The sequence below is a fragment of the Gavia stellata genome, chromosome 24, assembly GCF_030936135.1.
Source record: "Gavia stellata isolate bGavSte3 chromosome 24, bGavSte3.hap2, whole genome shotgun sequence".
NCBI classification, from domain to species: Eukaryota; Metazoa; Chordata; class Aves; order Gaviiformes; family Gaviidae; genus Gavia; species Gavia stellata.
Window position 1 is genome coordinate 11,104,876 of NC_082617.1, and position 23,709 is coordinate 11,128,584.

The window sequence follows — 23,709 nt, forward strand, 5'->3', positions numbered from 1 at the left end:
GGGAAAAGATTAAACGCTTTTACAAAAACAAGGTGTATGTCAGTAATACACCTTGATTGTTATTTTGGGTAATGTCCTCTAGTTTACTTGTACTTTATTCACGTAATCCTAAAATCTTAATGTTTGACAAGCATTTTATAGCTACCAATGAAAGATATGAGAGAAGTCCTATTGACTTGAGAGTGCTTGGTTGTGAATGACCTGATGGGAACTTAATATATTGGCTTTTATCTTACTTGTTAGACTTGGCTTCTGAAATTTTATCCTTCAGAATCTCTATAGCTAATATTTCTATAGCTGTTTCTTCTGTGTACACACACACACTAACCAGCAGCCTATTTCTCAAATGTAGTTTTCAGTATAGTGAGATTTAGCAGCATATATTTTGCAACTTAACCCACTCTTATCCTTTGGATGACAAACTTCGCTTGCGTCTTTCTTCCTTTAGCTGGTGTATTGGTTTGTCACAGTTCCCTTTCCGCAGAGCCTTTATTCCTCACTAAAGGTAGCCCCACTGTGCTCCTGGGTTGCATGGTTATTTTTATTTCTAGAATTTATTTGCATGTTTACGGAAGTAGGATCATTTGTATCAAGTGTTCCAGTGAGACTTTATATTCACTGTTTTGGATGCAATTTTCTCGATTTTTCTTTTTTTTTTTTTCCTTCTCTGAAACACAGTTAATTATTGCGTGACATGTATCAGTTTTTAAAATCTTTCTTTAAGCCTTTCCTTTATTCCAGTCTGTTCTATTTCTTTTCCTCCATTAGTTCTGCTTTCCACTGTCTGTTGGAGTTTTGCTGCATGTTCTCCCTCAGGTATTCAGCGTGAAAAGTTGATTTGAAAAGAAATCACATGATGGACCTTTAGTTAAAAAAACCAAAACCCACCACCTCAAAACTTAACTAGCACAAGGTTAAGCTAAACTGAAATGCATAGGCTTTATACACTTGACAATTGAGATACTTTGTTTCTTTTACAGACAATGAATGTTAATAGTTCTCGCTGCTCATTGGTAGCAGTAAATACATTTGTTATTTGGCATAGATTTTGCTAAAGGATTGTACCCAAATTATTTTTTATCCTAAGTTAGTGACAAATCTATTTTCAGCCTTTGCACGTAAACTTAAAAGGCCTTTCATGTGATCATTCGTGTTACATTAATTGTGGGGTTTTTGTCTGCTCTTAGTCATCATATTGTATCTTGTAATGAAGTTGCACTTTATGATATTCTTGATCCAAAATACACCATCTTAACTTTTTCTGATGTGAGCTTTGTTTCTAAGTTAATGTCTTTGCCCTGCTCTCTATTGAATTGGAATGTATGTGATAATGATTACACTTGAATGAATGCAACTTACTTTGTTTACTGGTTTATTAGTTAAAGCAGAAGACAGTGGAGCTGACCCGAGCTTGCCAGAAGCAGTATGAATTGGAGCAGGAACTGGCGTTTTATAAGATTGATGCAAAATTTGAGCCGTTAAATTATTTTCCATCAGAGGTAATAATTCTAAAATAATAGACCTTTTTACAACTGTTTCTCTTGCTTTTCAAGTTGGAAAATAGAAAACTTAGTAGTTTTTCTATACTCCTAATAGATATTGCTTTATTAAGAGTTATTAGTTATGAAATATTAAAAAAAAAATTTAAAATCATGTTAGAAGATTTGAACTAAACTGATTCTGAGTGACATTTGATGTGTTGAATATTGGTATACATACCTAGATGCATATGTTTTAGCTAAGTAGAGTCAGTGAACAAACATTTCATTCTTATTGTTAACCAAACAAATGGTAGTCCATCCTACTGGCTTAATTTTGGGGGGCCTTTCACTTGGAGAAATTCCACAAGCGAGAATGTTCTTGAGTTAGGTGTATTAGAATTTCTGTCCTTTTTCTGTTGTGTTTTTTTTTTTTTTCCCTAGTAGAGCTAACCTCTGTCATACTTGCAAAAACAACTGTAGAGATACCTGAATGAAAGGAGTCTGCACAGGGAATGTAAAGATCAGTAATCATTAACTGCGAATGATTTTTTTAAGTTATGTTTGAGTAAAGTTTAAGTGCAACAATGTAATGGACAAAGTATAATCTATATTATTAAGTCTAAAATATTAAGAAAAATTCCTCCAGTTAAATATCCATTTGCATTACACATTTGCAACAAACCGATCATACCCCAATTGGATTTGTTTGGTTTTAATTCCATTATAAAATAACAAGAATGACCAAGGCCAAACAAGTCAACTGTAGTCAGTTTTCTTCTAATTATTCTAATTACAAATTGGTTTTCCTTTATATGCTTGTTACGAGAATTAAATGTATATTATGAGTTGACTGCAACCATATTTCCGAGATAGATACAAAGACATACTGCTTCATACATTTCAGGATGTTGAACTTGATAATGTACCTGGTGAAAGCCCATACATTGGTAAGGCCAGGTATAAAAGAAATATGTTTATAAGAGAAGGCTACATAGCTAACAAAGCTAAGCAGATGGAGATTGGGAAAATGCAACTAGATGAAGATGACTTCTGTGGGAAATCCCAGCTGAAATTGCAGCTCCAAACTCTAGATGAACTACTAGAGGGTAAAGAAAAAAACATTCATTCAGGTAAAATCTTAATTTTTATTTGATAAAAATTAGAATATATGTATCAGTATAGTTTGTTCCACTGATTAAATGCTTGACACATATTTGACATAAGAAGAGCAATAGTGTGTCAAAGGCTGTAAGTGCTGTAATTTCTAAACATTGTACTTGATGTATTTTGGGTCAAAGCTGTTACAATTTCTTTTTGCTATTATTTTAAGATAACTTGGGATGAAAGGATTAAATATTATTGAAAAGAGAATGCTAAGTAGGTTTCATATTTGATGCATTAATTTAATTGTATAAGACTCTTTAAAAAAAAATTTAGACATACTTTTTGGGAAACCAGAATGTATTAGCTTTGATTATCCCAGTTTTAAGAAAATGCATCCTGGTTAACGTGTTAACAGAAAACATGCGTATCAATGTTATACAGAATATCATAATGTATTTGGGTTGGTTTTTTTTGTGTGGTGGTTTTTTTTTGTCTGCAGCACAAAGAAGATTAGAAGAACTGCAAAGTGCAATAGGAAATGCAGAGCAACAAGTTTTGAAAGTAACAGGGGAACTGCAACAACTGGAGGATGCTCTGGCTCAGAAAAAAGTATGCAAAGAAGTTGTTACGTGAATAGCAAGGGAAAGTGTTTGAAGCAGTATTGATATAGAAAATATAACTTGTTTTTCTCCCCATTCTGTTTTAAAGGGGCCATTGTATATACGTAAATCCATTTGTCATGCATCAGAAAAATCTTACAGGTTTTAGATAGCTTATTTATAAACAAGCTGTCAGAGTTGTAGTGCAATTAACAGCATCTAAACATGCTTGATGTGATGCTGCTGCTGATTGTTAACTTTCCTCAGAATGCTTTGGAAGAGTATAAATATAGATTTGAGTACCGCAGTAAGCAGACAGTTAAGGGTCACTGCATGACGCAGCAGGAGACTTGGATTTGAATTTGAACTTACCTTCTGGGTTCCAATAACCATGAGCTTATAGCACCTTTAAAGGCTTAGTAGATGGAACGGAAAGTAACAGAGCAATGTTGCAACATCGTAAGTGCTGATGACATGACATAAATGTTCACGAGAGAGGAAGTTTTACCTGAACCTCTCAGTATAATTGTGTGGATAATATATCCTGATTTATCAGAAAAGGCCTTTCAGGAAGGGCTGTAACTGTAAACTTGCCTTAAGATCAGTAACGAGGATCTTTCACATTTTAACTTAAGAAGTCGTAACTGTGGGAGGGGGTGGAAAAAAGACATTCCAGGTAGTCTTCTTAAGACTGCAAGAAGGAATTATACAAGAGACTTTTGAAGTCTTGTTTGAAAACAAAACACTTCAGGATGATGGTCAAAATGAAGGTTTTGGCATTTCCCGGTATGGTAGACGAATGTTATAAAATTTCTAGTTACCATATGCAAACTGTCTTTTCTGATTCTTTTGAGAAAATCCTAGGAGTTTTTGTTATCTTAAGAACATAAAGAAGATTCAAAACAATGACTAGATCATTTTTAGACAACCTGTTAGGCTAAACTAGCAGTCTGATTTAACTTTTTAAAAATGCTCTTGATCAGATGTGTATTTCTAATTAAACTATTTTACCCAACCCCCTAATGGTATCTCCAGTTATCACAGGCCAACAAGGAAGGTCTTGAACAGCAATTGAGTGAAAAGATACAAGTCCTGCATCAGCTACACAAGGAGGCTTTAGAACTGGAAAAACAAATGGAGAAACAGAGAAGAGAAATAAGGAAAAACCAGAAAGAGCTTGAAGACTTGCAGAGTTCTCTTGTGTCTGTAAATCCGGAAGATCCAAGACATGTAAGTAAAACTGAAACCTTAAGTTTTTATGTATTCATGTACTGAGAAATGTAGTAAAGGCTACTTTAACAAATTGCCATTCATTTGCGCCTGTTTCATGAATTATATATTCTTTTGCTATTTATCAATTTCTTTAGCTGTTATATGAAAAACATACAACTCCTCACAATTAAAAACAACAATAAACCAAACAAAAAACCAACTTTGGTGAAACACTTGGACAACTAATTTTCAATGCAGTTGCTGTACAGCATGGTAAGAGGACAACTAATTTTCAATGCAGTTGCTGTACAGCATGGTAAGAACTAATCTTTATGCTTTGCAAAAACATGCTGTGCAGAGCCTTGGAGAAAACTGCATAAGAAATCCTTAACACGTATTTTTGTAGAATCTGGCCTTAAAGGTCCGTGTAACTGCTAGAGGCCTATAGCCAAAGTCCTGCTTTGGCAGAGAGCTCTTGCGTTGGCACAGAAGTCTGTTCACAAGGGTCAGCCTAGAAGAAATCTCTGGAGCAGCAGATGCAGCTCACCTGGCCGAAGTGGTGACAGCTTATATTAGTAGTCCAGCCAGTGAACTGCAGACAGCTGAAGGCACCAGCAGCTTTGGCTTTAACTGTAGACCGGCATCCTAAAACTAGAATAAATTTTCAGTAAATAGTTCTAATGCTGAAAAGATTTATGCTGCCTTTTTGGTGGGACTAATGCCCTTTCTCTGCTGTCACGTACAGTCCTGTCATTACTGATAGATCCAGCGAGCTCTCAGAGATGCATGTTACAGGGTTACACAAAGCCGGATGCACCCAGAAGAGCTCTAGCTTGATAGTCTCATTTTCCGATCTCCAGGGAAGCAAGACTTTTGATTTCTGAGTTATTACCTGTGTTGAGATACAGCAAACACTTAGAGAAATTTTAAATTAAAATGAAATGGAATTACTTTTTTAATAGTGTTTTTAAAAAAGCTTATGTGTTTTTAACTGAGGGCTTTTCAGGCCAGCTTGATGCTTTCAAGTATGCAAAGGAAGAATTTTTATGCTTGGCTCCTGTTTTCAGCTGAGGCCTGCGAAGACTTTTAAAAAATGCATTTTGTTCTTTTTTCGCCCCCCCCGCGCTGTTCAGTCATAGAAGGGCTGTGCGCGTTTGGGGCAGGATCCCTAAACTAACGGCCGGGCCCCTTCCAGGGAGCGAGCCCGGCCCTTCCCGCAGGCCGGCCCTCGCTTCGAATCACAACACAGGAAGCGCTGGCCGGGGCCAACCGCCTGCGGAGCGGGGAGCGGGGAGCGGGGAGCGGGCCGGGCGAGCGGCGCCGAGCGCCGGCCCCCACGCTCCTCCGGGGCTGCTGGGCGAGCAGAAGCCTTCGGAGGAGGCGGGAGACTCTGCTTAACTGCTTTCTGTGCTGAAGATACCGGTCCTTTAGTCAAATGAATTCTAGCTCAGGGGTGGGGCGTTTCGCATGTGCTATCGGAGGAAGAAAAGACAAAGGCAAAGCTGTAAGTGTTTGGCTTTTTTAAACCGCGCTCTTGTGACATTCAGCAGCTGCGGCAAAATGACTCAGCAGCAGCACCTCTACTTGGGTTTTACTTGTTGAAATTTCACTTTTGAAAGCCGAATGGTAGTTTGTCTTTAGCAAGGTGACAAGCTGCATTGTACTAACGTGAATGTTAAAAATAACTTCCGGTTTAATACATTAAAAATACAGAAAGCTATGTTTTTACCCATTACTTTTGTTATAGAAGCAACTTTATAAGTGATTTTTCTGAGAACTTGTATTTAAAATTTCTACTGCCAGCTCGATTTATTTTTTTGAGTAGTAAGAAAAAGGTGCTGTTTATCATGATGGTATAATTCTGCATTTTTCCAAGCTTTCTGGCATTTGAGTCATTCATGAGTAACTTCATACCAGTGAGAAACAGGTAGCACTATACTGCGTTGATAACAAAGTTTTGTGTACAGCTGAAACAATCAGCTAAATTCATACTAAATACACAAAGTCCTGACCAAAGTCTGTGTGAGCTGTGGGCACGGTGTATTTCCCAGAAATATTTAAAAAAAAAAATAGTCTGCTTTAAGTAAATCTTAGCGATAAAGTTGGCGTGACTTGCTGGTTGTTCAGAGTATTTTCCTTCGGGTGGTGACCTGACATGTTCTAAAGCATCATCTGCTGTGAAGGCAATGCAGGATGACAGGATTAAAGCTTCTGGAGAAAATCATGTTTGTTCTTGACTGAAAGAGGACATGGTTTAACAAAAAGTAAAGGCAGGAAGAAAGGTAGTAGCCATGAGTAATAATTTATAAATGCAGGCCTTATTAATCATGCCTGGGCAAGGGGGAGACTACTAATGATGCTGTTATTAGCACGGATTTCTTGCCTATCTGGGACTCTTTGTGGGGAGTAACGAGGAAAGATAACAAAAAAACCCGCAAGCACCACAACATATGCTGCACTTGTGACTTTTACTGCCAGTAGTAAGACGTTGCATAACTGAGCTAAAAACTTGATTTGGCTTTTTTAATCTGTATTGACATTGTCCCTCTTCACCTTTGCAACTGTTAATTTACAGGCTCACATGAAAGCTCAAAAAGCAAGTAAAGAACAGCAGTTTGATGTAATGAACAAACATTACAAACAGCTTGAGAGTCGCTTAGATGAAATGCTCTCTAGGATTGCTAAGGAAACCGAGGAAATCAAGGACTTGGAGCAACAGCTCACTGATGGTAAAATTTTCTTTGTGTCTTACAGTATTTCTTGTACTTCGGATAACATGACAATTGAATTGAGGATTCAGTTTCGTTTATTTTTGCTTAAATGAAACACAGAGTATGTAGTAAAAGGCTGAAAAACTATTGTTAACTGATCTAAAAGGAGACTTTGGGTAAATTTTTTTTAGTATGTTCCCCTCACTTGTACATTGTTGGGGAAGGTAGTTTGCAGGGGTTTTTTTCTTTCCTTTTTTTTTCTGAAGGTGGAGGGAAGTTTTGGAAACTGACTTAATAAAGTCAATGAACTAAATTTATGTATACGTTTACTATACACCTAGTCTATGTGAAAGTAAATATCCCAGAACAGAATATGAATACACAAACTGAAACAAAATTGATTTAGGTGTAAAGGTACAAATATCATCTTAGGTGGGAGGCAGGAATGCACAAAGAATTGCAGTTTCTTTTTAACTCTTCCAGTGGTCAGGTTAATGCGGTAATATGGGAACTCCTAGCCTTTAAAACACAGGCATTTTCTGGTTGAGTTCTGGTTACTTGTTATTATTACATATTCCAATAGGTGAACATCTTAAAGAATATGAAGAAGGGCGGTTTTGTTTGTTTTGTAAATAAGTGTGGTTTCTTAACTATCTCAAATTTGTTTTGCATTTCTGCAGGTCAAATAGCAACAAATGAAGCACTGAAAAGGGATTTAGAAAGTATTATCATTGGATTACAGGAATACCTGGAAAGTGTTAAGTGTCAGGCAAAACAGGCCAATGACGAATGTAAGGAGTTGCAGAAGGATAAAGAATCTTTGCTAGAAAGATTGGCGGATCTAGAGGAGGAAAGAAACAACCTGGAAATAGTTGCCATGGATGCAGAAAATATGAGAAAAGTAAGGCTTAATACTGTGTTTCTTCCCAAATTCAGATACCTAAGAATAAACTTGAAAAAAATAAGCAAATTACCAATTGGGAATAGCAAAGCACAGTTCATTGGGCAAAATAATTTTTTGATATGGTAACTTTAATTAGATGTGCCCATGCACATTAAGAACCGAATTCAGCCTTTAAAAACAGTTGCAAGAGACATACAGTAAATCTGTACTTTATGGAAGATGTCTCAGAAAGGCAGGCTTTACCTTTCAGACATTACTAAAAATAGATTTGCAGTCAGTATCATAGCGAATTGCATTAGTAAAAACTGTCTGGACACTAGCTGAGGATGTGCGTATTACTAGCTTCTATCTGTCCGATCAGCCAATTACTTAGAGAGCTGTCTTAGCATCCTGAAAAGTATTTTGTAAACCTTAATATTGGGGACAAATGTGTATCACTGTAAGCTACACTTTTCTAACATGAGTGTAGATTTTTGTAGTCTGTCACATAGCATTACCTTTGTACGTAGTAGTGCCACCTAGCTTTAAGTTTTAACGTTTAGTGAGTAGGGTTAGTGTCTATTTTGATCTATCTGCTGTCACATTGATGATGAGTTCCTGAGTAACAGAGGAAGAGAGGCAATGTACTCTAAGAAATCCTGGCTCTCCTGTGTACATACTTCTAAAATGAATGTAAAATTCCAGGAAATTACAATGCTAGAGAGTGCACTCCAAGAACAGCGAGAAATAAATGAATCACTTAAAGATGCGCATGGGGACATCAGTGCCTATGAGGCTGAACTGGAAGCCCAGCTAAGAGACAGAGAAGCTGAAGCCAATCAGCAAAAAGAAGAATTGGAAAGACTGAAACAACTTAGCCAGGTAAGAACAGAGCTCTTGTGCTGCCAAAGGGATAATCTACCCCGGGACGAGGGACGACCAAACTTTCCCCCATACCACATCTCCAACGTTGACTTGCAAATAATTGTTGGTGTGCCCCCAAATGGAAGGTGGTATCGGTTTGCTAGGATTTATAACTTTGCATTGAAGCAAGGTACAGATCATTTGGGGACCTTATAGAGAATATTCGCCATAGTTTAAAAGAAGATAATAATCTGCATCTTTTTGGAAAGATACAACTGTGCACACATCAAAGAAGTGACACTAAAGCAGTCCTGTGAAAAGTAGCAGGTCAAAGACAAACTTTGCCTTTGCTCTTTGTAGTAGAAATTGAGTTTTATAGCAAATCTTCTTATTTTGTAATATATTATGAAGTAATAGCTTTCTGCTGGGGAAGAACAATGTATGCTTTAATTTGTACGGCCTCATTTTATCTTACTGTTGGGGATCCTCATTTGGATTTGTGGATGATGATGATGTACAGTAACTACTACATTGTTTCAGCTTCCATTCGTCTGAAATCAACATGGTGGGATTTTTACAAGATGTATTCCAACTGCACGTTCCAGACTGCAGGCAGAAATGAAAATGCAGAACAGTAAAGTGTGGTGTTCTGTCCCCAACCCTTCCAACTCTTTTAGTTTTGATGTTTCAGGAAAAACTTGGAAGCTCCCTGTAGAACACTGGTAAAATATAAATCTGTCAGTTACCTGGTGGGTAGGACATGCTCATGCTAGGTCTAGATTAGAATTTACAGTACCAGTCATGATGATGAAGATGATGTTTTAGGAAATACACCTGTTATGTATATATGGTGATGGGTTAATTTGGGATGGTTGGGGTTGTTTTGTTGGGTTTTTTAGGAGGTGGTGTCATTGTTTTAAGAAATACAGCTGTTGTGCTTTTGTGTGACAGGCTGGGGTTGGGTGCGGGGATATTAATCTGAAGGTTTTCTGTGTTTGTAGATGGAACTGTCAGCCCTGCAAGCTGAACTTGAAAAAGAAAGACAGGCGTTAGAGAATGCTCTGACCAAAGCACAACTAGCAGAAGAGAAGGAACAAGAAAATCACAAGCTCCTGTCTCAGTTCAAACAATTGCAGGTGAAGTATTTGTTGCCTTTAAAAAGTTACCTGATACAGAGTATGTTTCCTCACTCCCCCAAGGGGAAAGTGATAAGAATTGTAAAGGATTCTGTATGAACCTTGTATTGTAGTTCAGTAGTATTTATAACTTTAATTTTCTCTTCCAGATACCCTACACCATAGTCTTTTATCTGTCTATTTTAGATATTTGGATTGACCTTTGAAATAATTTCAGAGCTGCTCAGTTATATTGCAGAGGAATTGATAAATTGTTGTATGTATCTTAATTTGCCACAAGCTTCATCCAGTACATGTCAGTAAGAAAACTGTTTGGATGCAGAAGAAAAAAACTGATCCAATACCTAAAGCAGAATTTATTACCTCTGTTTAAAGCTGTGAGGAATCTTGCTTAATTGCCACAAAACAGTAATGGCATCCAAGTACAACAGGCAACAGAGCTTGTGATCCTTGAACTCACAGGCATTTCATGAACTGCATAGGTGTACAGAAACGCCTCTACTTTTAATATAGTGTCACAGATCAGTGCCTTATCTTAACTGAGATTAGAAACTGAGTGTTCCTCTTCCTAAAGCTGCTGAAAGGCTCAATCAACAGGATTTCTCTAGGCAAGAGTAATATATTAGGTTCAAGAGCTTCAAAATATGGCTGGCAAAGAAACCCCTTTAATTTTTTTTTTTAAAGTGCTGAGTGATTAAAGCAGTTTCTACCATTGTGGGAAGGCTGGGTTCAGTCCTTCTTTGTATCCATCAGATAGATCCCTTTTTCCCATATCACATACTCCTCAGAGGATACAATGACCGCCAGAATAGAATAATTCAGTTGGATCGGACCTACAATGATCATCTAGTCCAATTGCCTGACCATGTTAGGAAGAGCTTATAAAGGATCAGCTTATAAAGGATCCTCACCAGACATTAGCACTATCATTTTTGCTGAAGCTTGCCCATGTGCAGAGAAGCGTTCAAGACCAATGGGGTCAGGACAAGTGTGACTCCTTGGTCTAGTGGCTGGGACACCATCTGTAATTGTTCCATCCTCTATTGTGGATAGATAGTGTGACAGGCTTGTGTATGTCACTGGACTTTGTTTCTCTAAAGACAGTACTTCCTTAGTTTAAGGAAAGGAAAAGATAATTTTTGAACCAGCATTTAAATATTTTTCAACATAATCTCTGCCTTTCAGTTTCCTTTGTTTTGGGTGTTCTTGTTTTGTTGTTGATACTGGTTCAGGCCATGCTGAAAAAATGTTTGGACTCCTTATTTAAGAAACAGAAAAAGAAGAAAAAAAACCAACAAAAAAAACAAACAAGCAAACCCCAACCCCTAAAAAACCCAACAAGAAAAACCCCAAAACAGATCTAGGTATTAAAAATTCTAGCTTTTACCATTTGTGCATTTGTTTACTTATGGTTGTGTGGGTGGGGTTTTTTTGTCTGTTTTTTTTTTAGGGAGACAATAATATCCTGAAACAACAGCTTAAAGATCTTCAGAATCAGCTAAACCATGCGGTTGGTAACTTAATTCATCCTGAGGAAGTCTTAGCTCGTATAAATGAACTCAAGCAAAAGCTTCAGACAGGAGTTGGAGAGATTAAGTGAGTAAAATAAAAGTACAAACAGTGTTAGACTTGTGCATGTGAAAGTGGTAAGTACATGAGAGCGAAAAGGTACCTGTGCTGCATCCTACTGAGTGCAACTTGGGGCAGTTCAAACATGAACTTCAGCACCCTGTGGTTGTTGAGAACATCACCTGAGCTCAGTAATTACATTGCTGGGGGAAATATGCAGTCCTCTTGGGTTTCACTGCAAGGGACAGGGCAAACTTTTTCTCCCCTTTGACCCCAGCAACAAAGAATGGTAATAAACAAAGACAAAATGGTATAAATAGAGCCAGGGTGGAGGTCCGTCTGTGCAGTGTAATGTGTTCAGTGCTGCACCTGAATTAATTTACATTGGATGTCTTAAACTTGCACTATTGTATTAGGCTTTATTATTTCAGTATCTGGTATCACAATTTAAAGTCATTATTTTCTGTCTTGGAACCTGGATTGTTTCTCTTTCAGATGTCAGAATTCAGCTGATGTTTTAGGGAAAAGCCTTGCAAATCTGCAGAAAGAATTTAATGATATCCTTGCTGGTGTTCAGAGGGAAAAAGAGAAAGCATGGGCTAGACAGAGACAATTGCAGGAAGAAATGATATCCCAGCAGGAAAAACTGGAAGAAGTACAGGAGAAATATAGACAGGCACGTATCAAAACAACAAAAGCAAGAGTAAGACAATTTCAGCTTAGTCTAAGAGCATGCAACTTGCAGCTGAAGGATCAAGTTTCGCTAAGGATGTAGCTCTGCTACCCTCTGTCTTTCAGAGAAGTATGATTTTACTGAAGGTAGACAAATTGAATACATCTGCTTGTCAGAAACACATTTGACAACTCGCATCAGAGCAGCATGCTGTTACTCATGATTAGGAATACTAACCATTATTAGAGCTTTGATTTTCCTACTATGCACAAATGTGTGTCATGTAGTAATTTGTATTAGAAAGAAACCCTCTAAACAGGCAACAGCTTCTTGAGAGAAAACAAATAATTGACCGCTTCCATGCTGTCTATACTGTGAAATTCTGGTTAAAGCAATAAAATACATCAGCCATTCTTGCTTTCTTTTGATTAGTGTTAAATTGGATATTTGACAGAACACATGCTCCTTTGCAACCTTTTGTTGGCTTTCACTATATAAAGCTTGCAAAAATGTTGCTTGGAGAAGAGTTTAATGTGCATTAAAACTTCCACAATCAATCTCTAATTTTAGTTGTATAACAAGGAGAGTCCCACTTTTGGTGTTCACGTAACAGTGGAGTCTATTATTTTATTATTTTTTTATTTTATTAATAGTCTTTATGACTTTTGCCTGATTATTTGGTGAATTAGCATTCAGACTCAATGATATGTCTCGGAGGCAACAAAGAGTTTAGTTATAGGTAGAAAAATATAGCCAGTAACCTCCTGGAAACATCACTATACATACTAGTACCAAAATAACTTGGGTACTTTTAAAATGTAATAGTTACAGTGGCAAAGCAGTTGTTCTTTCTTTCTCTTCTGGTACAAAGCATGCTGGTGAGTGCATTTCCCAAAAAAGTTATTTCTATAAATCATTAAAATTGGGTGGCTTTTGGTTGAAAAAGTATATATTTCTGGCTACTCATTTTAAACTATTTCACTTATAGGTTAAAGCTGAAAACAGGCAGAATAAGAACAAGGTCCATCAGTTAGAGAATGAAATTCAACACTTACATGAAAAAATAAAGAGCATGGAAGAAATTCAGGGCCTTGCTGATCAGCAGCTCCAAGAGGCAGATGAAGAGAAAGAGACTATTCTTGCTCAACTGGAAGATTTAGAGAAAAGGGTAGGAATGAGTAAGGACAAGTCCATGCACTGCGTTTGATTGCTCAGTAAAAGAAGATTCAAAACCTTCTGAATTACTTTGCTTTCTAAGATAGATCAAATACAGAAAGGAACACAGAGATTAAATATAACATCTTTCTTTTCCTTGAATTTTATTGGTTGTCCTTGCTTTAGTTTTTTTTTCCTGTTACTTCTACTCATACAATACAAAATGGGATGTTTGTGGGGAAAAAAGTCATATCAACAGAAAGCCTTTCTTCCATGCTGCTTTTTACTTAAAACTTATAAATCCTATTGTTTTCCTGGTTTCAGAAAAAAATAGAAGATGCCAGAGCACAAATGCAGTTTGTCAGTCTAGATAAAGAACTGAAGGAATTGAAGAGAGCAATCATCACTTCAGATAAACTGGCAGCCACAGAGCTCTCCATTGCTAAAAATCAGCTAAAGGCTCTTCATGGGACCGTTCTCAAAATTAATCAGGAGCGAGCTGAGGTAAATCAACATTAATTGCTTGTATATAAGCAGTGCTTTCTAATGCCATCATAATGGGAGCAGTCCTGGTGTTGTCTTTTTAAATTCAGCTTCAGTGCTTTATTCTGAATTGTCCTGCTGCACAAGGAGCTCTTGCTTCGGACAGAGTCTCACCTTGAAATACAGTAGATGAATGCCTGATTAAATTTGGGTATGAACAGGCGTTCTTGCTGAGTGTTAGAAGGTGAGGGAGAAGCACGTTTCATCTCATATTAACTGAAAGTCAAACAATAGATAATACGTTGTTACGTAAGATAGAAAAGCAAAAGAAGGGACTATGGAAGTTTGTTCTTACACTGCAAGTTTTTAAAACTGGGAACCATTTTTGGCTACATACTAACATCTCCTCTGTAGAAATACTCTAAAGTTAAAGGAGAAATACTATTTTACATAAAATTTGCCAGTTTCTGGAATTCCAGAACAGACAAGTGCTAATGTTTCTTACTAGTCAGTTTTTCAAAGCTGCATGAGACATCTGCAAGCTTGTGAAGTATTCTTGCAAACTAAAGCTCAAACTAAAATTTCAATTTTAGGAGATTGAGGAAGCCGAAGAGTTCTGTGCTGAGGCAGCTCGTGCAGCCCGTGATCTTGCCAGAGCAGAAGCAGAAATAGAATTGTTACAACAGCTCCTCAAAGAGAAGGAAGAGCAAGTAGGTTGCAGTGATGTTTGCTCTATATTATAGGAGGAGGATAAAATACTTAGAACTATTTAAGTGAGTTTTTGGAAACACCATGTTTAGAGGTGCCTGCCCCGCCCTTTTTCCTCAAGTTTTGCCGAGTCACAATGTTCTTCCCTCCCCTGACATCTGCCAAAGAACAAAATGAAAACTTCACTGACTAGAGTAGCTGAGTTTTAAGGAAAATTATCACCTGTTTACTCAAATGCCTTTACGTGGCTATGTCTGTAAGCCTCCATCATATGAGGGGATGGGAAGAACAATTTTGTTGCATCAAAGTGGTACATGCGTTTTGCTAGATGAGCATTTTTGTAGGGATGGGTGAGCATGTTTGAAAAAAAAGTTTTGGCACAATCTAATTTAAACTGAAGTGTTTTGTTTTCATTTAAACTTATGTTTTAAATAGTTTCAGCATGAAATGGAGAAGGCTGGTGAGAGGAATGTTGCATCAAGCACTCAGAAGTTTGAAATTGATAAATTAAATGAAGCTATGGAGCAACAAAAAGCAGAAGTTAACCGTTTAAGACGGTTGTTGGATAATATCGGGACAGGTAATCTCTCTTTTCTCTTCACTCCTTGCAGATAAGCATGGATGCAGAATCTTCTCTATAATTCTCGCTGTTTGATTTGAGAAGCTGTTCAGACCTTCCTGTACAGTTCCTATACAGGATACATTCAGTCCTTAAATCACTGTGCTTCAGTGGATTCCCTGTATCTATGTATGTGAAGCAAACAGCAAGATAAAGTGCAGTTATGTGAAGTGTATGGGTCTTTGCTTCTTCAGATACGAAGAATGGAGGAATGGATGGTTAAGGACCAGCACTGGCACTAGCACTTTTAGGTTTCTAGCTTTGCCAGCTGACATGCCATGTGATCTTTGGAAATCTAGTAAAGTGTTGCCTCAGTTTGAAAATTAAAATGACAGCATGTTAGTTTTCATTAGTTTGTATTAACAACACTTTTTACAACTATTTAGAAAACACTAATTGTGTTATGCATTCAGTTTATACTGCTCTAGAACATTGTCAGAGACCTATATAGAAGGAAAAATGAGCATCAGTTACCTGTATGTGAACTTCTATTTCTGCAATCTTAAAATTACAAACTTGGAAGGGCCGGTGTATATCTACATCACTATTTAATAACGTTTAGTTTGTTTTGCCCAGCAATTCATTTTTTTAAATACTGTTTCAGAGTAACAAGATAACAATGAGGGAAAAGCAGAATGCAGTATTTATGACTTGATTATTTGCCTTATAATGCCTATAAAACTGTGATAAATTTACAGGTAACAAAGATGAAATTGACAACTTACAAGATGAAATTGCGGCACTCAAAGATGTGCTTTCACACCAGAACGATTATATCACCAGCATAGCAAATCCATTGAAAAGAAGGGGATATTGGTATTACATGCCATCATCACAGGTCAGAAATAAAAATCCTGTTATGTGGAAGTTAATTTGATACGGGAAAGTCTATTATAAACTTGCTAGGTCTGGGAACTTAAGAAAAAATATTGGCTGGCATATAAGAGAGATACTGAAACAACACATAGACAAACGTTCCCCGATAAAGCCTATTACTTTCTAGTAATAGGAATATAGTATATGTAAAATTTGGAGACATCTATTCAAAATGTAGTACTGTAAATTCATTTAGGTAAAGGTTGAAAGGGGACATTGCAGACAAACATTTCTTGCAAAACAGCATTTGTCTGAATCTAAAAGAAATGTTGTTAAAATATATTTAGTGCTGTCTTTTAAAGCAGCATCATACTTGGAAGTGAGAGAAAGCAGAGTATGTATAGCCTGTTCTTGAAAAATCAGTGCTTTCGAACGTCTACAACAAATAATTTATTTTACATAATTTGTTATTTCTAGATTAACACGTATTCTTTTTTCTCTTTAGGCTTCAACTCCTTCTTCCCGCAGCACAAAAGATTCTGGAGTTTGTTTACTGTGTTCTGGCACATCCCCACCCAGAAGAGGGTCTGGTCAGGACAGGCAGTGCAGGAAGGAAGACTTGCCCAGTCAAGGAGGATGTTGGGTTTATTCACCAGTCAGAAATAGATTGTACAAAACAAATTCTGGTAAAGGTAAGTCAGTCTTACAGTCTCAAAATGTTTAGGAGTGTACTAAAGATAGACTTGCTTAGAGATTGTGGTGTGTGGTTTGTTTTTTTATGTGCGTGAGTGAATTATAAATGTTTATTACTGTTGAACTCATTTTTCAGTTTAAGCGGTGTTTATTACATTTTTGTACATTACATAGAATGTGTGTTATTTTAAAGTGTGCATTTGAAGAATATCTTTTTACCGAAAAGTGATTAAAAATAACTTTCTTTTGGTAAAGATAGAAGAGCGAAAGAAGATAGCGAAGGAGATGAAGAAACTCGTGTTCCCAAAGATCCTCCCTTTGTACCACCACCTGGTACAGTTATTTACACAGTCCTTCCAGATGGTGCCCCTGTACCACAGGGAACTGTGGTTTATGGCCCTCCACCTGCAGCAGCAAGTGGAGGTTCAGTTGCTCCTGGATCTGTCATCTATGGCCCACCTCCTGTGGGAGCCCAGGTTGTTTATGGCCCTCTTCCTCCAAACTTCACTGTCCCACTCATTCCTGTTGGAGTGCTTCACTGCAACGTGCCTGAACATCATGATTTGGTAAGATACAGAGCTGTAAGCTGCATGTTTAACCATAGGCAACTGACTTATGAATGGATTAGGAGCATCTTTTAACATATGCTTTCTTGGAGGAAAAAAAAGCAAAAACCAAAACCTCATTTTCACAGATTAGATTAGTCCAGTTTAAAAAAAAAAAAAGTCTCTGCTAGGAAGGTTCTGATCTGAGAGAGCTTGCTGATGAGAATGCTCTATTTTCAGTGCTAATAGGCTGGTCTTTCTATCTGTAGCTGCTCCCATGTCTCAGGAGGACTGAAACAGAAAATAGGTCTTGATTTTTGTTCTGTTTCCTATATGTAGGAGAGTGAAGTCTCAAGACTAGAAGACACCGTGTATTATTTGAAGTCTCGAAAATACAAAGATAAGTGGTCAGAGGCAGCTGAGCATAAATGCAAAAAAGAGGTGGAAAAATTGCATCAAAACATTGAAGAACTTCTGCATGAAAGAGACGAGTTGGAACATGAAGTAGCAGAGCTACGAAGAGCAGCTCAAAAACATAACAAACACAAGTAAGAATATTGCACTAGAATGCATTTAAAGTAAGCATGTGGAAATACCTAAACTTTTTTCCAATAAAAGCCACTTTTGACTTGTTTACAATTAATGTAAATGGACTAGAACTTCAAAGAGGCTCCAGACCTCTGGCATTTTGTATTTTAATTCCATGTCTTTCTTCCTGACCTTTTAGGGACTTTATTGAAGGGTATACTGATAACCTTATTGCAGAATTGCAGTTAGAAAAGTCTCTTAAACATCATGAAGATATTGCAGATGAAATTGAATGTATAGAGAAGACCCTCCTGAAACGGCGAGCAGAGCTTAGAGAGGCAGATAGGCTGCTTTCAGAAGCTGAAGTGGAACTTGAGAGCACACGGGGGAAGGTAAGTAAAACCACAACTCAATTTGTGTGTTGCGTTAAGATTGTTTTAAGCAGAGGATTTTGTTTGTCTAAGCAGTTTATTTTCACTTGGATAACCTGCAGCCTCTTAAAGTGCTTCTATTTGAAAATAAGTCATGGGATAACCTGTGCTAAAAGCAAATGTTGCAGTCCTTCTCAAAGAGGATGAAGCTTTTCTGCTCTGGACAAGAGAGGAGAAAAGGTTCTACTTCATGGTATACAAAGGGAGAAAGCTCACATGGAATATTTAGGCCAAGAGGAGGTCATCTTTAGACAGCTAATCTGCAGGTTATGGATGTGGAAAGCATAAGGTGGGAATGTATTGTCTCAATTATCTTCAATTTTTGCTCTAGACTAAAGACACTATTCAGAAGTACAATCATGCCAAACGGCATTTGTCCCGTACTGAAACTGAGGCAAAGGAGCTAGAGCGAAGGGCTCAGGAAATGGCCATTAAACTTGTGAAAGCAGATCAGCAATTAAGGTACACTGTTCTTGTGAATTTGTATCAAATGGGGATGAGGAGAAGAACAAGATTCTTTCAAATATCAAGATGGTGCTTTTGGAGAGGGAGAGCTGTTAAAATGTTAATATGAAAAGACATAAATGCTTCTTCAGGTTATTACAGGCAGATACAAGGGATTTAGAACAGCATAAGAGGGAACAAGAAAGTATTTTGAAAGAAATCAACAAAATGGTGGCTGCAAGAGACTCTGAGTTCCAGTCATTAAACCAGAAGATAGAAATGCTAACTGAAAGGTAAGTATTTTTAATTCACCGTAAACTGTATTAGATAAAATAAAGATGTCCTCCTCCAATAAGTTGCTGCGTAAGGTGTTCTTGTTTCTTTTGAGTCATGTTTTTATCCTCACTGTCAGTCTTCAGAAGCTTCAAGGAGATATTAAAGTTGCAGAAGGTAATGAAGAACATCATCTCCAAATCCTTAGAGAAGCAGAAAACCTTCTTCAAGGCAAGAAAACTGAACTGGAAAGGTTAAAAGATCAGGTAAGGCTTACCTTACTAACTCCGGGCTATCAGTTTTGTTGGTTTTGAGGTAACTGAAAGCTGAGGAGAGTCTTAAGTTCTAAACTGCCTTGTCTGAAGAATTCAATTCTTAAGTTTATTTCAATGTTGGTAATTTGAATTCTCCTTGTTTTGTCTCATATGATCATATGATCCCAATCTTGCTGGCGTTTCTGTATAGTAAATGCATAGTTTCTGCATGTTACTGCAGAGTTCTCTGACAGTTCTTACTGCATTTCAGAATAAGAAACTTAACTGTCTGAGGTACAGGACTGCACTGTCCAGATCAGAACTCAGTCTTTAGTATTGGCTATATTAGACAAGTTCAGCAAATGATCCCATCTCTGATGGATCCTTACGTGTTAAGCAATTCAACTAAATCTCTGGCAGGGAACAGTGTACTGCACTTGTTGTTCTGCAGGTGTGTAGCTACAAAAAGAAAAGCCTTCAGATGCTTCTTCTGTTAAACTTCTACATTGTAGATTACTGCTGAGCAGCAAGAGCTCTTATTTCTGGAGCAACAGTTAAATCAAAGAAAAGAAGAGCTCCGTGTCCTTCAAGACTGTATTTCTCAAAAGAAAGGTGACCTCAAAGAAGCTCTTCGAGATGGAGAGACTGAAGCAAATGAAAAACTACGCCAAATAAGAGTAACTTTTCCAAATGAGTTTTCAATTCATTATATCTCTGAAGAACAGCAAAAGAAAAGAAGTGTCAAAAACATCCCATAAAATTTCTACAAAATAGTTTTGCTTTCTATGACCTTGCAAAACCCACTGAAAAATAGAACAAGCAAGTTTACAGTTTTGTGTGACAAAGAGCTTGGTCCAGATGCACAGCTATGAAGTAGAGCTCCCTAGTTCCAGTAATATTTACAGAACTGGTCCCTTGAGAACTAAACTATATTAAATAGAAGTCTCTGAATGACTTACTGTTGCTGAGACAAGCAGCTTCTAAAGCAAGTCAGCCTGATCAGCGTGTGTAAAACACAATAAAGCTGGCGTAAGTCAGCTGTCTAATTCCATCCCCATTTACCTAGAAAGGATTCTGTAATTCTTTTCTGAAATGAAGTATCAAGGTTAATTACATTTTGTGGGTGGTTTTATGGGGGCTTTTTGTCCAACTACCTGTTTTAGGGCTTAACGTATTGTTTGCCTGAGTGACTGTTCTGGTCAGACTTGTAGATCAAAATCTTTGCAAGATTACTAGTATAAATTGTCAACAAGCAAGACTTTAATTTAAATATTACGTATTTTTTGTTTGTTTACACCATTACCTGTAACTATAAACTCTGGAATTAAATTGACCAGAATACTGGTTAAAGTATTTTTTAATTTTATAAATATTTAGAACTTCTATTTAAAGGAAAACTTTATTTAAAATGACAAATAATGGCATTCCTTTTAACACTGATATATTTCCACAGGAAATAAAACTACTTCTGGAAGAACTTAACGTTGAGAGGAAAGAACTGGATGTCCAGATTAATGAGAAAAGAGCACAGCTTTCCTTCATAAAGAAGGATGTTGGAAAAGAGGAAGAAAATCTTCAAGGAATACTTGGGCAAATTACCAGGCATAAGATAGGTATGTCCCAGTATTTTGTGCGGAGTGGAAAGAAACACATTCTGAGCTCTTAGTTGTACATTGCTGCAGTCTTCTGTTCCTTGCTCCTTTTTAAATGTTGTGAATGACTGCAGAGAAAGAGTTCCCTGTAATTCTCATAGTTTATAAAGAGCTGACTGATACCCTTTGCTTAAGTTGAGGCAGTGCTTCGTGCTGCTTTGTATTTGGGACGGGAGTTTTCCGTGCCAGAGAGAAATGCAAACAAATTTGCTGACAGGACTGATCAGGTAAGTTCACACTCGAGCACTGTGTGGTTATGAGGTATTAGCTCGTTGTGCCGCATTCACAGAAGAAGAATGAAACAGCGGGATGTGTGGGGAAATGGGGTAATCTCCTTCCAAGCAGTTACATCCTGTCAGATTGGGGGAAGTATGAGCAGTGGCAGTTTGCAACTGTTGTACTTCTGAAATATTTTCTTCCATTGTTTAGCAGTCAGATGCTCTGTCCCAGACTAACTCCCTAGGGAGTAGGAAGAGCAGGAGACCTAGGGACCTGCAACTTGCTGGCAGAACAGCATCAGATATAATACCTGGTGTGTCTGACGCAGCAATTGAAAATGTGAAGAGTTTTTACAGGAATGATATCAGTATAGTGTCTCTTAATTTTTCCTTGGTGCCTTTTTTTGCAAAGAGAATACATTTAATGTGCTTGTAATAACCTTCAATTTCTTTCATCTTACTAGAACTGAAACATGTTCTGGAAATGCTGGAACTTGAAAACAATGAACTTCAAGGTTTGAAACTACAACATGACCAAAAGGTCAATGAGCTAGAAAAGGCCCAGGTTGCAATTCTAGAAGTAAGTATTTCTTCTGTAGCTAATATAGTAACTGGAAGAAGAGATCTGCATATTCTGTGGTTCTGTTAAGAGCTGGGTAACAGAGTCCCTACACTTTTTAAATCAATCAGTTTCTAGTCTGATTTCAGCTTATAGCAGAAAAGTCTTAAGTCTGTTTAGGCCTTTTAAAATAATGGAGAGAGGGCAAAAAGACAGAAGGCTCTTCTGTGGCTGTAGAATGATGAATACTGTTTTCTTAGCATTAGTTTCTGGAGTCTTTTTATCTGGATTCTATCTGTCCTCACTTGCAAAGAGTAGGCGTGGAAGACAGTTTACTAACTCAGCTGGATGATCTTCTCTACCATTAAAAAGGTATTTTAGCTCAGCTTGTCTCTCCTCTTTGACGAATAAAGACAGACATTCAGCTTCGCTACCAGCAGGCAGAGAGATCAGCGGCATCCGCTTGGCAGTCTCATAGTAGCTACAGGATTGTTAGGTTGGAGTCCAGGATAGCCCTCCTTTACTCAGTTGTGTAATGCCAGAGAATCCAACATGAGTTTGCTGAGAGCATTTATAAGCATATGTAAGCAGATACTGCATGCTGCTTACTTTTTAAAAGACTTTACTACTTCTCTCTGTACTCTTTCTGTGAAGGACAGGGAGAAGAAGGGACCAGTCGATATGCTTGGTACCTTTCTGTTACCACGCTTAAAGTGGTCACCTTACTACCTTACCTGAGCATGTCGCAGCCCTTAAAGTGGTCATTCTCTCAAAATCCCTGTGATGAAGGGATGTGCTGCTCTCATGGATGGGGGAAAAATGGTGGTTAAACTATGATGGAACAAAGAATTGTACCCCTACCTTCCAGTCCTCGTGCTCATATTCATCATAATCTTCATCATAAGTACACTCAAATTAAGCTGGCACTTTAAGCAGTTACCCTTGTTCTAATGCAGTAGTTATAGAGGGCACTTGAGCCTGTATATGATCTCTGTGAATGAAAGCTTTTTAAACCGCTGCAGCTAAAGATGTTAATAACTTGTTCTACTCCTTGACCATATAAATGTGTTGTTCACAATGCCTTCTTTTGTAGGAGAAGTTAAAATTGGAGAATATTCAGAGATTATTTCAGTGTCAGCAAGGGGAAGTAGATTGGCAGGAACAACTACTTGAGAAAGACCGTCAGGAAAATGAACATCTGGTTTCTCAAATGCGCACTCTGCAAAATAATATTGAGTCTTTGAATAAAGAAAAGGAAAAGCTTGAAGTCGACTGTCAGAGTTTGGAAAAGAAGTTGTCACAAACCAGAAGGTGGGGGGGAATATTTTTTTCTGCAAAGATCAGAAGTGATGGGAAGTGCCTTGAATGTCTGTTTATCGTAATTAAAAATATAGCTGTAACTTTGAGGTGCCCAATTATACAGAATATGCTGTTCCTTACATCCTGCCATGGTTTTATTTTAAGCATGTCTACAGCAGACTTACAGAAAATACTCAGCAATGAAGCTGATGAATGCAACAGCATTTGTTACATCATAGCAATGCAGTGAGAAACGTTATGAAAAGCAAAATGTTAAGTCTTGGAACAGGACAGCTGTCTTGCTGTTAGACTACTAAGTAGCATCACCTTGAGCTGAGAGAACTTTTACTGAAATGTAGTTGGTTTTTAGAGTCTTCACCAAGTACTTCCAACAAACCAAGAATATGTGTTCACATTTTACAGAGACTTAACCGCTACTGAAGATAGCAGCAGAACTGCATTGTCCAATGTAGAAAAAATGGAATTGGATGTTAAAAACCTGCAGCAGGAGGTAGATCTACTGAACAAACAAAAAAAATCACTGAGTGGAGACATTATTGTTGTACAGAAAGATCTTCAAGGTAAAGATAAATTTTTGGTTTTAAGCTGTAACACATTTTAAGAGAAGTTGTGTTAAAAGACACACTTTAACTATACTGTATGATATTAAATATCCAACATGTTCCAATATCTACAGGCAGAAAGTATTTAACATGTCGAAAAGATGGAAATTTTAGAAACTTTTTCTATTGTTTATTCCTTATTTATGAAAAGAAATAATTTATTTGTATAGGTATTTC

At 37.4% G+C, this 23,709-nt stretch overlaps 1 protein-coding gene across 1 annotated transcript in view; it reads left to right on the plus strand.

The window, feature by feature from the left end:
• The window catches only part of CNTRL (centriolin), a 34,117-nt gene that overhangs the window by 3,266 nt on the left and 7,142 nt on the right, over positions 1 to 23,709 (plus strand). Inside the window, exons 5-32 of the mRNA XM_059828779.1 lie at positions 449 to 505; positions 1,380 to 1,499; positions 2,386 to 2,611; positions 3,085 to 3,194; positions 4,220 to 4,414; positions 6,972 to 7,125; positions 7,788 to 8,008; positions 8,696 to 8,872; positions 9,856 to 9,990; positions 11,441 to 11,586; positions 12,055 to 12,262; positions 13,221 to 13,400; positions 13,712 to 13,891; positions 14,464 to 14,580; positions 15,014 to 15,158; positions 15,896 to 16,035; positions 16,519 to 16,705; positions 16,962 to 17,272; positions 17,591 to 17,799; positions 17,979 to 18,171; positions 18,542 to 18,672; positions 18,807 to 18,947; positions 19,067 to 19,193; positions 19,694 to 19,858; positions 20,635 to 20,794; positions 21,516 to 21,631; positions 22,704 to 22,921; positions 23,333 to 23,490. Of these exons, the coding sequence (XP_059684762.1) occupies positions 449 to 505; positions 1,380 to 1,499; positions 2,386 to 2,611; positions 3,085 to 3,194; positions 4,220 to 4,414; positions 6,972 to 7,125; positions 7,788 to 8,008; positions 8,696 to 8,872; positions 9,856 to 9,990; positions 11,441 to 11,586; positions 12,055 to 12,262; positions 13,221 to 13,400; positions 13,712 to 13,891; positions 14,464 to 14,580; positions 15,014 to 15,158; positions 15,896 to 16,035; positions 16,519 to 16,705; positions 16,962 to 17,272; positions 17,591 to 17,799; positions 17,979 to 18,171; positions 18,542 to 18,672; positions 18,807 to 18,947; positions 19,067 to 19,193; positions 19,694 to 19,858; positions 20,635 to 20,794; positions 21,516 to 21,631; positions 22,704 to 22,921; positions 23,333 to 23,490 (4,627 nt within the window). The remainder of the gene's footprint in view (positions 1 to 448; positions 506 to 1,379; positions 1,500 to 2,385; positions 2,612 to 3,084; positions 3,195 to 4,219; positions 4,415 to 6,971; positions 7,126 to 7,787; positions 8,009 to 8,695; positions 8,873 to 9,855; positions 9,991 to 11,440; positions 11,587 to 12,054; positions 12,263 to 13,220; positions 13,401 to 13,711; positions 13,892 to 14,463; positions 14,581 to 15,013; positions 15,159 to 15,895; positions 16,036 to 16,518; positions 16,706 to 16,961; positions 17,273 to 17,590; positions 17,800 to 17,978; positions 18,172 to 18,541; positions 18,673 to 18,806; positions 18,948 to 19,066; positions 19,194 to 19,693; positions 19,859 to 20,634; positions 20,795 to 21,515; positions 21,632 to 22,703; positions 22,922 to 23,332; positions 23,491 to 23,709) is intronic.